General features: G+C 38.9%; 1 protein-coding gene across 1 annotated transcript; it reads right to left on the bottom strand.

Annotated features, from left to right (window-relative positions):
• Nucleotides 1-7,000: 7,000 nt before the first annotated feature.
• Nucleotides 7,001-9,310, bottom strand: hoxc4a (homeobox C4a). The gene is made up of 2 exons (XM_062052011.1): nucleotides 8,830-9,310; nucleotides 7,001-8,352 (listed from the first exon to the last, which is right to left on the bottom strand). Exons 1-2 carry the CDS (start codon nucleotides 9,302-9,304, stop codon nucleotides 7,985-7,987), a joined length of 843 nt encoding a protein of 280 aa, XP_061907995.1. The 5' UTR covers nucleotides 9,305-9,310; the 3' UTR covers nucleotides 7,001-7,984.
• Nucleotides 9,311-14,471: the final 5,161 nt, after the last annotated feature.

The following is a 14,471-nucleotide window of genomic DNA, read 5'->3' as shown; positions in this document are numbered from 1 at the left end:
AAGAAATTTGAAATGTGGACTCATCAGACCACAGAACACTTTTCCACTTTGTATCAGTCCATCTTAGATGAGCTCAGGCCCAGCGAAGCCGACGGCGTTTCTGGGTGTTGTTGATAAACGGTTTTCGCCTTGCATAGGAGAGTTTTAACTTGCACTTACAGATGTAGTGACCAACTGTAGTTACTGACAGTGGGTTTCTGAAGTGTTCCTGAGCCAATGTGCCGATATCCTTTACACACTGATGTCGCTGGTTGATGCAATACAGCCTGAGGGATCAAAGGTCACGGGCTTAGCTGCTTACGTGCAGTGATTTCTCCAGATTCTCTGAACCCTTTGATGATATTACGGACCGTAGATGGTGAAATCCCTAAATTCCTTGCAATAGCTGGTTGAGAAAGGTTTATCTTAAACTGTTCAAAAATTTGCTCACGCATTTGTTGACAAAGTGGTGACCCTCGCCCCATCCTTGTTTGTGAATGACTGAACATTTCATGGAATCTACTTTTATACCCAATCATGGCACCCACCTGTTCCCAATTTGCCTGTTCATCTGTAGGATGTTCCAAATAAATGTTTGATGAGCATTCCTCAACTTTATCAGTATTTATTGCCACCTTTCCCAACTTCTTTGTCACGTGTTGCTGGCATCAAATTCTAAAGTTAATAATTATTTGCAAAAAAAAATGTTTTATCAGTTTGAACATCAAATATGTTGTCTTTGTAGCATATTCAACTGAATATGGGTTGAAAGTGATTTGCAAATCATTGTATTCCGTTTATATTTACATCCAACACAATTTCCCAACTCATATGGAAACGGGGTTTGTAAAAAGAGCTCAGCAGCGCATGCACTTTTTGCGTCGGATGAAAAGAGCACAGCTCCCTCCCCCCTTTCCCCCTTTCCCACCACATTCTACAGAGGCACTGTAGAGAGCCTTCTGACCAACTGCATCTCTGTTTGGACTGGAGCCTGCAGTGCCTCAGACTGGAAGTCTCTGCAGAGAGTGGTGAGGACGGCGGAAAAGATCATCAGGACTCCTCTTCCTCCTATCCAGGAGATCGCAAAAAGCGCTGCCTGACCAGGGCTCAGAAAATCTGCAAAGACTCCTCCCACCCCCACCAAGGACTGTTTTCACTGCTGGACTCTAGAAAGAGGTTCCGCAGCCTCCGTAGCAGAACCACCAGGTTCTGTAACAGCTTCTTCCCTCAGGCCATAAGACTCTTGAACGCATCATAATAATCCCCTCAATTCCCCCCAAAAATGGATTAACTCGCTGGAATATAAAGACAATATAACATACATCTATAATCGTGGATGGATATGCAAAAGTGCAATATATTTATCTGTACAGTAATCTATTTATTTATATCTACACATTGCTCTTTTATCCTGCACTACCATGAGCTAATGCAGTGGTTCTTAACCTGGGTTCGATCGAACCCTAGGGGTTTGGTGAGTCGGCCTCAGGGGTTCGGCGGAGGTCAAAACACACCCGACTTATCGTGTAAATACAAACTTCTCCCTATTGGCGTATTACGGATACGGCAACAGCTGACTGGTTTGCAGGTGTGTAATTTGTTGTGAGTTAATGCACTGTGTTGGTTTTGTTCTTTGAACAAGGTGATGTTCATGCACGGTTCATTTTGTGCACCAGTAAAAAAACATGGTAACACTTTAGTATGGGGAACATATTCACCATTAATTAGTTGCTCATTAACATGCAAATTAGTAACATATTGGCTCTTAATTATTAAGTACTTATGAATGCCTTATTCGGCATGGCCTTATTATAACCCTAACCCTCTAACCCTGACCCTAACCCTAACCAACTAACTCTAAATGAAGTCTTTATTACTTAGAATATGTTCCCCTAGTGTCCAAATAACTCTAAATGAAGTCTTTGTTACTTAGAATATGTTACCCATACTAAAGTGTTACCAAAAACATATAACTTTGTCTTGAATTTGAAAAAAAACATTTTATTTTTCACTAAAGAAGAGTTCGGTGAATGCGCATATGAAACTGGTGGGGTTCGGTACCTCCAACAAGTTTAAGAACCACTGAACTAATGCAACAAAATGGTGTTGTTATCTGTACTGTAAAGTTCAAATTTGAATGACAATCAAAGGAAGTCTGAGTCTAATATATATACACACACACACACATTTTCTTAACCCAATGCGGCCCCAGAGTCAAAATATTTGTGGACCCCTGGCTTATAGTGTCAACAGGCTATAAGCAAAAATGCCGTATTTGATCATTTTACGCTGAAAACTCACTCCTGTTATTGCCAGTCAAATTACTCAAATTAACAATCTTTGGCTTAGGAGACCTGTAAAAGATCAAATAAAGGGACCAGAGATGTGCTCATACATCTTTAAGTAGTTCGGTGTGTCAGATTTAGAGTTTTAAAACAAACCTCAAATTTTGGGGGGGAGAAAGTTTGGCCCATGAAATGTCACTGATTCAGTGTGACACACATATTGTCATTAAACAACATATATTTGTTTGTAGTAATGTTGTTATTACGTCATAATTGTTGATACAGCTCGTGCATTGCATCCTATTGCGCATGTGCGGATGTACCTAATATTGTGGCCCTACAGACTTGATCATCTTTACTGTCTGTAGTGACCCCCTTGCCACCCATTGAATGCTGGGGAATGACCGCCATGTTGGCCATCCTCATACATGCAGCCAATAGGCTGATGAAATATTTCTCCGGCACGCGCCACAGTGACACGTCATTGGCGTTTACTTATAAGGTCATCGTTTCCTGCACGACGCCGCATTCAAGTACTGCGGGACATCCGGGAGTCGCTTTGCGCTTGGGCAAATCAATTGTCTGATGGCGTTTTAAAAACGCGCTTTTATGTAAATGAGTCGAAGCAACGCATCTGCTGCCCGCTGAACGGCTGCGAAGGGGAAGATTTACGCATTTATGACACACCCACATGCTGGTCAATGCAGGGAGAAGTCCGCAGTGTGACCCTGGTTTCAACTCGCAGCCTTTATGCAGCTGCCAGCGCACAACAATGATGCACCTTTCATCACCGAGCAAAGTGGCTGCACAATGCACTCACCTGAGAGGACAAGGTTTGTTTTGTGTGCAAATAAAAACGTCAACTATTGAACTATATTCCACCGCGCATGTTTTTCTCTCCCTCTCGCTATATACACTCGCTGCTATTCAAACATTTCGATAACCATTCGAGTAAATATGTTCAGCATCTTTCCAGATAGAGCCCTGCAGGGGGACATCAATCAGAGCCAGTCTGCCATGCTGCAATGGGAGACATTCCCAGTGATTCAGCGGGGAGGTAAAAGGCAAAGGGAAAGCCTCTGGAGGTGAGTGAGGAATTTAAGACAGTGAAGTTGAGAAGACAACACATGTTAGATGTTGACTCTCACCTGCGAAGATGCTTCATGTGCGCTCAAAACCACGACAGGGAGATTGTTAATACTGGAAATTATATTTAAGTTGCTCTTTTCACAGGTAACACTAAACACATTTAATGCTTCAGATATTGCCATGAATATGTTGCACATTAGTCCGAACAAGCCTGTTTGACAAATATTGAAAAACACATAATAAATCCTGCAGTAAAACATAACAAATCCCTCAAAAAAAGGCCTGCTGGTAATAGTCTTTTTTGTTGGTCAATTCAAAAAATGTGATGTTCCATCATTATTTTTAAAGAAGTGTATAAAGTTGTGATGTTTTCTTTCATGTGACCACACAGCTGGAGACGGCATAGCCATCATATTGGAAGAGAGGTCGTTATTCATTACCAGGGGCATACCACAACATTCTGGGCCACCATCTATATGACTCCTAAATGGCCCCCCATCCCACCCTAAAACTCAACGTCGCAGTGCCACACACATACTTGACATGTTTACACGCACTAAAAAAAACTATTTATTGCATGCTTAGTTAAAGCCATATGTTTAAAACACATTAATTCGCTTTTTAACTTTTTAAAAGATGTGATAAACATACCTAGAACATAACAATATATATATATATATATATATATATATATATATATATATATATATATATATATATATATATATATATATATATATATATATATATATATATATATATATATATAGCAGAATCGGAAATACTTTAATAATCCCCTCAGAAATTAAGAATACATATGTATGTATGTGTATATATATATATATATATATATATATATATATATATATATATATATATATATATATATATATATATATATATATATATATATATATATATATATATAATGTATATATATATGTATATATATATGTATATATATATATATATATATATATATATATATATATATATATATATATATATATATTATATAATGTATATGTTTAGGGTTTTTTGGTTTTATTTATTTATTCATTTTTTACAAAAAAAAAACTGACAACAGATTAAATATAAAGTGGTCAAAATATGATTTTAAATAATAATATATTTAAAGTTTCCCTTTTTACTTCGGAGTGAAAGGTAGAGATCATTCAGGGGTGTCCAAACTTTTCCCACCAGGGGCCGAATACTGAAAAGTCAAAAGATGTGGGGGCCATTCTGATGTTTATTTTTTGCAAAGAAAAATGTTAAAAACAGACATTATATATAAAACAAAACTTTGTGTTGATGAAAAAGTGGATTATTCTTATAGTTATTAGTATCAACATTTCCACTGTTTCTCATTTCATGACACGTTTCTCCTCTTCTTTCTTAAATGTTTTCTTTTTTTATTTTATTTTATTTTATTTTGACAAGCGGCGGGCAGCAATTGACCCCCGGGCCATATTGTGGACAACCCTGGATAAACTGATACTCATTCAATCATCAGTGGGTAATACAAATCAAAATAATATATGATAGTCTCCCCCTGTCTTTGAAAACTACAGTGACAGCGCTAACTTAAATCAAGGGTCCTTGAACACACCACAGTTACTTGCGATGAGCCGCAAAAGTGAAATTTGTCCACAACTTTATCCAATGCTGCCACCAATAGATGTATTACCTTTTTTCCTACCCCCTCATCCTTGTTCCAAATTGCTGGGTGCTGTGCGTGTGAATGCTTAAAGCTGAACATTGATGACATCATGACGTCTATGTTGCGTAAAGCGTTGGATTAAGGCAGGGGTAGGGAACCTATGGCTCTAGAGCCAGATGTGGCTCTTTTGATGACTGCACCTGGCTCTCAGATAAATCTTAGCTGACATTGCTTAACACGATAAGTAATGAATAATTCGGCTGGTAATCACAGTGTTAAAAATAAAGTTCAAAATATAAAACTCATGCATTTTAATCCATCCATCCGGTTTCTACCGCACCTGTTCAAGAAGTTGCATTAATGGTAAGAAGTATTTTATTTATTGTTGGTTAGCTTCAGAATAACAATGTTATTAAAAAGAATAAGGGACTTATTATACTGTAAAAATGTTGGTCTTACTTACAAATGCACGCATTTGGTTGTATTCAATGTTAAAAACAATACTATATGGCTCTCACAGAAAAACATTTTGAAATATTTGGCTTTCATGGCTCTCTCTGCCAAAAAGGTTCCTGGCCCCTGGATTAAGGTATCCAAATGGATACTTTTTCCTTACAATTTCGTTGTACAATGTACAATGACAATAAAGATATATTATATTATATTATATTATATTTTTGAAAGGGGGTGTATAGTTATATAGACATTCTTAATTCATTCAAAGCAACGCTTTTATTGAACACCTACTGCAATATATTTGTTTGTATTAACATTCATGATTTATCATTTAAATGACAGAAAAAAACGTCAAACTTTAAAAATGCCCAGGGACCCCCACTTACTTGTTCGTTAGTTTCTTAATTAAGCTTTCAATTAAGGTCAAATATATATTTATGTATTTGCATCACACATGTAAGTATGCATTAAAAGTGCATCTGAAGTTTTAGTCTGAAATTGTGCACCTTTGCATTGATTAAATGCTGATCTGTGACCAGTGATTATCAAGTAAGACTTGGGTCACGTGATGCGCCTTTGCGAGGGTAACATGACTGCAATGTATTTAGAAAAATATTATACAATTTCTCAATGATACATTTTTGCGAATAAAATAATGTAATTATATGCGACGTCCTGCAGGTAAAGGATTGCACTTGCGGGCAGGGTCGGGTGCACAAAAGGAGCACCACATCCAGTCGTGACCCGTCTGCAGGCCTCACCACGGGCGAACAGAGCCCACTAAAGAAAGAACGCCGAGGCCAAGGGGACCACGGCCCCAGTGGGTCACTTGCAGGGTTGGAGGGGGTCGACCATCCAGACTGAAATGAGCCTAATGGGACAGAAAATGTGTCCTCGGTGTGAACTCGGCCTTCTCCCACGTCGCCCCACCACCACCGCCCAAACTTCAATCAAGCACCTTTTCAAGCCCGGCGACACGGAGGCGACACATGGGCGAGAGAAAGGGAGCGGAGAGATGCTGCATGCTGGCTGTGGCCTGCACATCCATTTCTCCAATGTGTCCGCCAACATAAAGGCTCCTCCAGGTCATTTTTCAGCCGCGCGTCTCATCACTATTCTGCAGAAACAACCTCCCATATGCACCGTTAACATTTGGAGCCTACATCCGAGCACATCCACTCATATTCGATAGGATTTTTGGTGGTGTTTGATGCAAAGCTACAACATGATGTTTTGCACAATGCAGTGCAGAGATGGATGATGCAGAATATCTCTTTCTTTTGTGCACCCCCCACCCTGCACAAGGAGGGGCTTTATATATATATATATATATATATATATATATATATATATATATATATATATATATATATATATATATATATATATATATGTATATATATATATATATATATATATATATATATATATATATATATATATATATATATATATATATATATATATATATACCATTCCTGTAATCTAAAGCAATTTGCTAAAAGCAGAACAAATGTATTGGAGTATTGTACTTTAAGACCACGGTATGCTGCAAAATGTAAACATATTGGCAAATCATGACTTTATTCACTTTATTTTGTACATGTGGAAACGTGGCGCTATAGAAAACGCATACAAAACCAAAAAAAAAAAACCACTACTTTCCAAACACATTGCCTTTAAAATGATCCGCATGCAGCTTTGTGTTCAATTCACCCGCGTCCACGCACACACACGGGCAGCGATAAGCTGCAGAATTCATAAAGACCATTTAAAAACACAGTGATTTTGTTTTTGAAATATTCAAATATCCACACACTCTTCCACAGAGCCGCAAACACGACCTTATACTCTGTCTATACAAAGAAGCTGGACCAATATAAAACTAGAAGACACTTACTGTTTTATTGACCAAGATGATTAGCACAAGTACACTAATAAAATCCGTTTATTGCAATTCACAATAATCTGTTTCTTTAAAAAATAAAAAAAATACGGCCTAAGCACAACACCAACACAATAACTAAATGTTAAATTAACCAAAATATCCTGTTTCTGAAATACACAAGGTCGCATTATCCGAAACATACAAGTTCAAGATCAATGTTTTTTTAATCTCCTAATACCAAAAATAATTATTATGTTGATTTCCTTCCAGTGTCGTTTGAAATAAATAGATTGTGCATTTCACCTGTGCTGAAAAATGTCCCACAATAATATTTGGATAAAATGACTGTCTATATGTTTTCCCTTCATTCAAAACATAATAAAAAAAAATCAAAACAATCAAAATGGAGTTTTAAATAAATTAAACCCTGTTTCACGTAAAAAAATAAAAATACAAAAAAAGTCATCGGTATTCGCAATAATCCATGCCATATAACATGCATTTTGTACAACGTTGGACTTGGAGGAAACCGCACAAGATGGCTACGAAAAAAACCAAAAATATATAATAATTCTATAAATAAGCAGTTCAGTTTTTTTTGTTGTTGTTGTTCTGCATGTGTCGATTTTATAACCTGGTAATATCTTCACCCAGTTCATCGGAGGCCCCTGTGTTTGTGACCGAGGAAGGAACCCCGGTGCCGGCTGCAGAGCTGGAGTTGGAGCCGGAGGAGGAGGAGGAGGACGAGGAGGAGTTGGCCGAGGAGCGCACTTTGGTGTTGGGCAGCCTGTGGTCCTTTTTCCATTTCATCCTGCGGTTCTGAAACCAGATTTTGATCTGGCGCTCGGACAGCACCAGGGTGTGGGCGATCTCGATGCGCCTCCTCCGAGTCAAATAGCGGTTATAGTGGAACTCCTTCTCCAGTTCCAGCACTTGCTGGCGGGTGTATGCTGTCCGAGACCGCTTGGGCTCCGTCCCATTGTAACCCGAGTTCACTATGGGGGGGGGGGGTGAGGATGGGGGTTGGGGGGTGGAGGGGGGGAGAAGAAGAAGAAGGAGAAGAAAGTGGATAGAAATAAGGGGAGAAAAGGACTTGGAAGATTTATGGGGGGGGGGGTTTATTTAAAGGCAACTTTAGGAGTTAAATATGAGCTCAATTATTAATGCAATATTACGAAGCTGTATTTTTTTTTTTTTTTTTTTGGTCTTATTCATAACCCCCTTGCTCTCTCTCTCTCCCCCCCTGCATGGCGCAATACATAACAGCAGAAGCCACATGGCGATACGGCTGCCCTGAGTATACCTCGGCTATAAAATTTATGGCGGGTGTAATTACCAATGCCGAGTCGTAAATCCGCCTCAATTGTGCCATTTCAAAAGGCTTCCCTTGCTTTTGGAAGCAGGGGGCTGGCAGCGAGATGGGCTCTGATGGAGGGGGGAGAGGGCGGACATAAACACGCGGGTTCTCCTACCAGTGCTGACGTGGATCTTCTTCATCCAGGGGTACACGACGGGCTGCTTGGACGCGGCGGCGGCGCTGTTCGGATGCTCCGGGGTGGCTTGGTTGCAGGCGGAGGCTGCGGCCGGCGGGGTGGCGGGGGACATGGACAACTGTGGGGTCTCGCACGAAGCGGGCTGCCCCTTGGCCGCCTGCAGCAGGTGCGCGGTGTGGGCTATCCCCGCATGTCCGCGCGGCGTGTCGGGCTCGGGGATGCTTGCACAGTTGTACTGGCGCTCCTGGTAGCCGTTGGCCCGCGGCGGCGGCGGCGGCGGAGGCGGCGGGTACAAGTCCTGGTGGTGATGCTGCTGGTAGCCCGGCTCCCTGCTGGCGCGGCCGTAATATTCGGGGCTGTGCTCGGGGATGTAGTTGTTTTGCGAGTATTCCTCGCATGGAGGAAATTTCGGATCAATGTAGTTAGACTCCATCAAATACGAGCTCATGATCATTAATTTCTGGAGTGGAAAATAATTTTTCTAGCTTTGTCGTTTTTCCTGCTCCATAAAGCCCTCCTACTTGCGAGCAGCCCTGTAAAGTTACTTTTACCACGTGACCGGGCCGCCCAATCGCTGCGCTCCGCCAAGTTCCCGGATGAGGAAACCAGAGGTGTTTAGCATACCTCCAGTCGCCATTGTGGAGTCCATCCACTCTCTCTCTCTCTCTCTCTCTCCCCCCCCCCCCCCCCTCCTCCTCTCTTTCTCTTTCTCTCACCAAAGCAATTGATCTTGGCCACAAAACTAGTAGCTAGTTGCTGACCAAGTAGAAAAAATAAATAAAACAGCGTTCCAGTTATCCAAAGGGAAAGCTGATTCGCCAAGTATAAGAACCACAATAGCTAACCGTTCACATTGGTAGCCTGCATAAGGTAATTAATGAAGCACTACGAGACTTGGCCGTGTTTTCACCACACCAACACGGTGTTACTACTCAAAACAAGGTTTGTTGTGCCTCTAAATCAGGGGTGTCCAAACTTTTTCCACTGGGGGCCGCACACGGAAAAATTTAAGCATACGGGGGCCATTTTGCAGAGGTGGGACCAAGTCATTGCTTTGCAAGTCACAAGTAAGTCTCAAGTCTTTGCCCTCAAGTCTCGAGTCAAGTCCCGAGTCAAGACAGGCAAGTCCCGAGTCAAGTCCAAAGTCAAGACTGGAAAGTCTCAAGTCGAGTCCCAAGTCCTGCATTTTGAGTTTCGAGTCCTTTCAAGTCCTTTTAACCACAGACTAATATTTTTACACAGATTGTGTATGCTTTTAAAACGCTGTATTTATTTATTAAAACAAGTGCATTTGAAATTGCAAGAAAAAAAATAGTGCTGACATTGCAATTCATAATAGCACTATTAACAGTAATTTTAATAGTTTAAGCAATTTTAAACATTTAACTCATTCCTTTACAGAATAAACACATTTGCAAAAACAAACATTAACATACTATTGGTTGTATTTTATGAAAATAATATTACCACAGAGTTGAGAAGGAGCAAAGATCTTCAATATTTGTATGTGAAAATCACAAATAAATCTTCTGGGGGAGGATGACGCCCCTACAGGGGTTTGGTTTACAAACTTTCAGCCCCACCTAAAACAAAATTCACCAGCCGCCACTGATTATGATGCATTCTCATTTTAGGCAAAATATAAGACAATACTTTCTTAACAGTATAATTGTAACCAGGAATAAGTCTTCAAGTAACAATATTCAAATACTAACATTGTTGGGTAAAACAGCATTTGGTTTTATTCTGAATCCAGTGAAACAAATTGGTGGTTTTAGCTGATATGAAGAGTTTCAGGTGTTTGTATAAGTTTAAGTATTTGGCAGACGCTTTTATCCAAAGCGACATACATAAAAAATACATACATAACAATCACTGTAAGCATGATCATTTAAGGGAAGAATGTAATACAAAATATCAATACAAAGTGTCAAGACAGAATAAACTCTCTGCTGCTGCAGCAACAGAGTTACAGTCTATAGGTCCCTAAGATATATAGATATCTAATGTATTCATACATTGTTTATGTAGGATATACGCATGTATATATAACCTAATCATATTGTTTCTTCAATTTAAAAATAGTTTACCGTTTTTTCCCCCTTCTCTGGGATTATATTCCCAGTTTTGATCTCGGACGTCTGGTCACTTATAGCGTATAAGAATATTCTATTACTGTTAAGCAAACTATGAATAATAAAACATGTGTCCGTTATCATAGCTACACGTATGACAAAAAAGCGCGTGAAAATCAGTGGTATTCAGTGAGGTAAAATGAATTAAATGCGCTGACAGTTCATTGCTCCTGACAAATGAATTGCACTGAGTGGAGCGGATCACCACTCCAAGATGGCGGACCCGCGTCTCGTCTGCGCCAGTAAGCAGTAGCGCTCGATGCTGCGTACCCTTAAAACATGTCTATGGTTATAACGTTAGCAGTGAGTTTACAGCCTCACTGATTTAACTACACAGCAAATAAAAGTCATGTTACTTAGCCAATAAACGTTAGCTTACATTCAAAACTTACCCTTCTTTGGGCAACTTCAAATGTCGAACGAAGTTGGAAGTTGTTGCGTCTCCGTCTGTAATATTCGAACTGCGTGATTTGCATACGCAATTCGTTTTTTGTTGACCAAGTCGTAGTTTTTATACCCGAACGAAACCAACTTTGGCATAATTGTTTCTCACTGCCGCATTGTTTGACAACTCTTGTTCGGTGGTTGTCCTGCAATTTGATTGGATGAATGCTGTGTGATGAAAACAACGTAAAACTAATTTGATTGGCTGTTGTACTGACAGCACACCAGCTGACAAGCAGCACACACGCTGATAGACAGACAGACACGTACAAAATGAAAGATACGGAGCGCTCCCAAATAACTTTTTAAGCTTTGGGATTTGGGGAAAGTAGCAAGTCATGTCAAGTCAAAAGGCTCAAGTCCAAGTGAAGTCACAAGTCATTGATGTTAAAGTCCAAGTCGAGTTGCAAGTCTCTTTACATTTTGTCAAGTCGAGTCTAAAGTCATCAAATTCATGACTCGAGTCTGACTCGAGTCCAAGTCATGTGACTCGAGTCCACACCTCTGCCATTTTGACATTTTTCATTTTCAAACCTTAACAAAATATATCGATTTTTTTTTTTTTAACAATTAGGGATCATGGGGCCCGTAAAGGGTCTCAGTCATTAAATAGTTAAAAACAAGTCAAATTATTATTGCCTATTATTATATATGTCTTTTCTGTCAAAGACAACTTTGTTTTTTATAGTAAAAATGAAATATGCAGTATTTCCCCCACCGCCCAAAACATTCAGAAAGCAATGTTTGATGTGAAGTAATTGGAGCCCTGAAAAGATCAATAATGCATGACACCATTGATTTTATTTTCATTTTTATTTTTCATTAATCACAGTGAAAAGATAAATAAAATCCCACTAAATAGCTTTGGGATCCAAAAGGTACCCCACTCATAAAGTGATACATTTGTATTATTATTAGTTTTATGTTCAACACTTAAGTTACGAGATCAACTTCAGATACAGTATATCTGTTGATTTTACGTTTGAACTATTATTTTGTTTGTTTTATGCTCTTTTGTCAAAGAAAACTTGGATGTTTTTATATGGCAACCACACAATATATGCAATATTTTTCCACATAAAACATTTTAATGTGAAATATTTGAAGTAATTGGAGCCTTGAAGATGTCAATAATTCATTATTATTGATTTTTTGTCTTTTTTTTTAGCGATGGCAAAAAAAGGGAAATAAAGATAGACAAAACAAAAAAAAACAGCCTGCATGGCAGCTTTGTGTCAACATTGCAACGTTTTCTAGTTAGATTTCACCTCATTCCACTTTTTTAATGTTTTTTTGATTTGTGCAATGGCATTTCCAGAATGTGTGGTGGGCCGCTAAACAATTAGCTGCGGGCCGCAAATGGCCCCCGGGCCGCACTTTGGACACCCCTGCTCTAAATGGACACGATGGGATGGCTCAGGAGGTGTGGCTGGATTGTGTTGGCGGAAAATAGGCCTGATCATTTATAATGTTTGGGGGAAAGGTGGACAGGGACCCCTTCTGCATAGGCAACAGACTCATTAAATGGTGCTACACATGTGCTTGTTTTAAACTAAAAGTATACATCACCCGCAGAAATACACAAACAGGAGTAAACTATCCATTCCAAGCCTTGTATTACATATGCCACTCTGATGCACTATACTATTAAGTTGTCACAACAACATCAAAGATCAAAACTATTGTGTTATTATGTTAGCTCAGTTACAGCTCATTGTATTACCTATTCTGAGTTGGATGTGTTTTATGTTGCACGATTGCACCAACAAACATTCCTAGTTTGTCAACATATTCTCAAACAATGGCAATAAAAACTATTCTGATTCTGATTCTGATTATCACACTAAAAGGATCCGAAAGTGTTCAAATCTCACTCTGAGAGGTCAAATGTGGCAAGATCAGCACCATGCATGCCAAATGCATGCATGCACACTTAAACATGTCTTGACCATGTATGGCCAAAATAAAAGCAAGTGACCACAATACAAAAGAGAGGGCCATATACTATTTCAAATGAACAGATGCACAACAAGTCATTGCACACTTCACGTGCAATTGAAAAAAAATGTACTTTTTGAGGGCTTTTCATTTAGTAAATAAGCATGCACTTTTTAGACGATAAGTATAGCCTAAAGTTGAAAAAATATATTTGTGTACGCTACCACAAGCATAGTTTGTTTTGTTTATTACTTGTAGTATTTTTTGTTGTATTTGTTTTTTTTTTTAATAAAATACAATTCAATTTTTTTTCTTTCTCATATAGTTTTGCACGAGTTTAACTAAGGTACATGCATTTTTTTCCCTCAAGTCATATGTTCCATGTAAAAACTCCAATAAAAATTCAGTTAAAAAAAAAATGCTTATCCAAGGTAGTGCTGGCAAACATGCATTTTGGTGCAACTAAGTTGCCATTTGGAAATCCTTCATGCTCCAAAAGTCTGATGCTATCTGGAGCAGGGAGCACATTAGCTCTGCTTTTATCTGATAGAAACGTGTCATGTGCTGCTGCATGTACACTTTCTTATCTGGGAGTCAGCTGAGGAGAGAAACTATGACTCCATGGTCTCCAGCACACTTCTTTTTGTGATGCGTTGAGCTGCATTAAATAATAATAATAATAATAATAATAATAATAATAATAATAATAATAATAATAATAATAATAATAATAATAATAATAATAATAATAATAATAATGATGATGATGATGATGATTATGAACTAATATTGTTACTAATAATGATAATAATGATGATGATAATAATACATACAAAATAATAGTAATAATAATAATAGTTTGCAGTGTGTGGCTCCATGCTTGTAGTAAAGGCGCATGCATGACATATCTATTAGCGCTCGCAAAGATGTTCGAAAGCCTTTTATTGCGCAATAAAAGCAGTAAATCAGTCACTTTTAAACGACCGCATGGTTCCCAGCGTGTTTCACGGGGTCGCGCACGGTAGCTCAACACTCCTTGTGGCTGCCTCCAGCTCAACTATGCATACACTTGGCTGGGTCACCGTGAGTCACGCACACAGTCCA

This window comes from Entelurus aequoreus, linkage group LG07, assembly GCF_033978785.1.
Source record: "Entelurus aequoreus isolate RoL-2023_Sb linkage group LG07, RoL_Eaeq_v1.1, whole genome shotgun sequence".
Classification (NCBI taxonomy): domain Eukaryota; kingdom Metazoa; phylum Chordata; class Actinopteri; order Syngnathiformes; family Syngnathidae; genus Entelurus; species Entelurus aequoreus.
The sequence above is the reverse complement of the archived record's forward strand: the minus strand, read 5'-3'. Positions and strand labels throughout refer to the sequence as shown.

Excerpts from the sequence above, each read along its gene's own strand:
- hoxc4a (XM_062052011.1), bottom strand. The coding sequence starts at position 9,304 with ATGATCATGAGCTCGTATTTGATGGAGTCTAACTACATTGATCCGAAA. Across the intron at positions 8,353-8,829 it reads GAAGATCCACGTCAGCACTG|TGAACTCGGGTTACAATGGG; the intron begins GTAGGAGAACCC and ends CCCCCCCCATAG.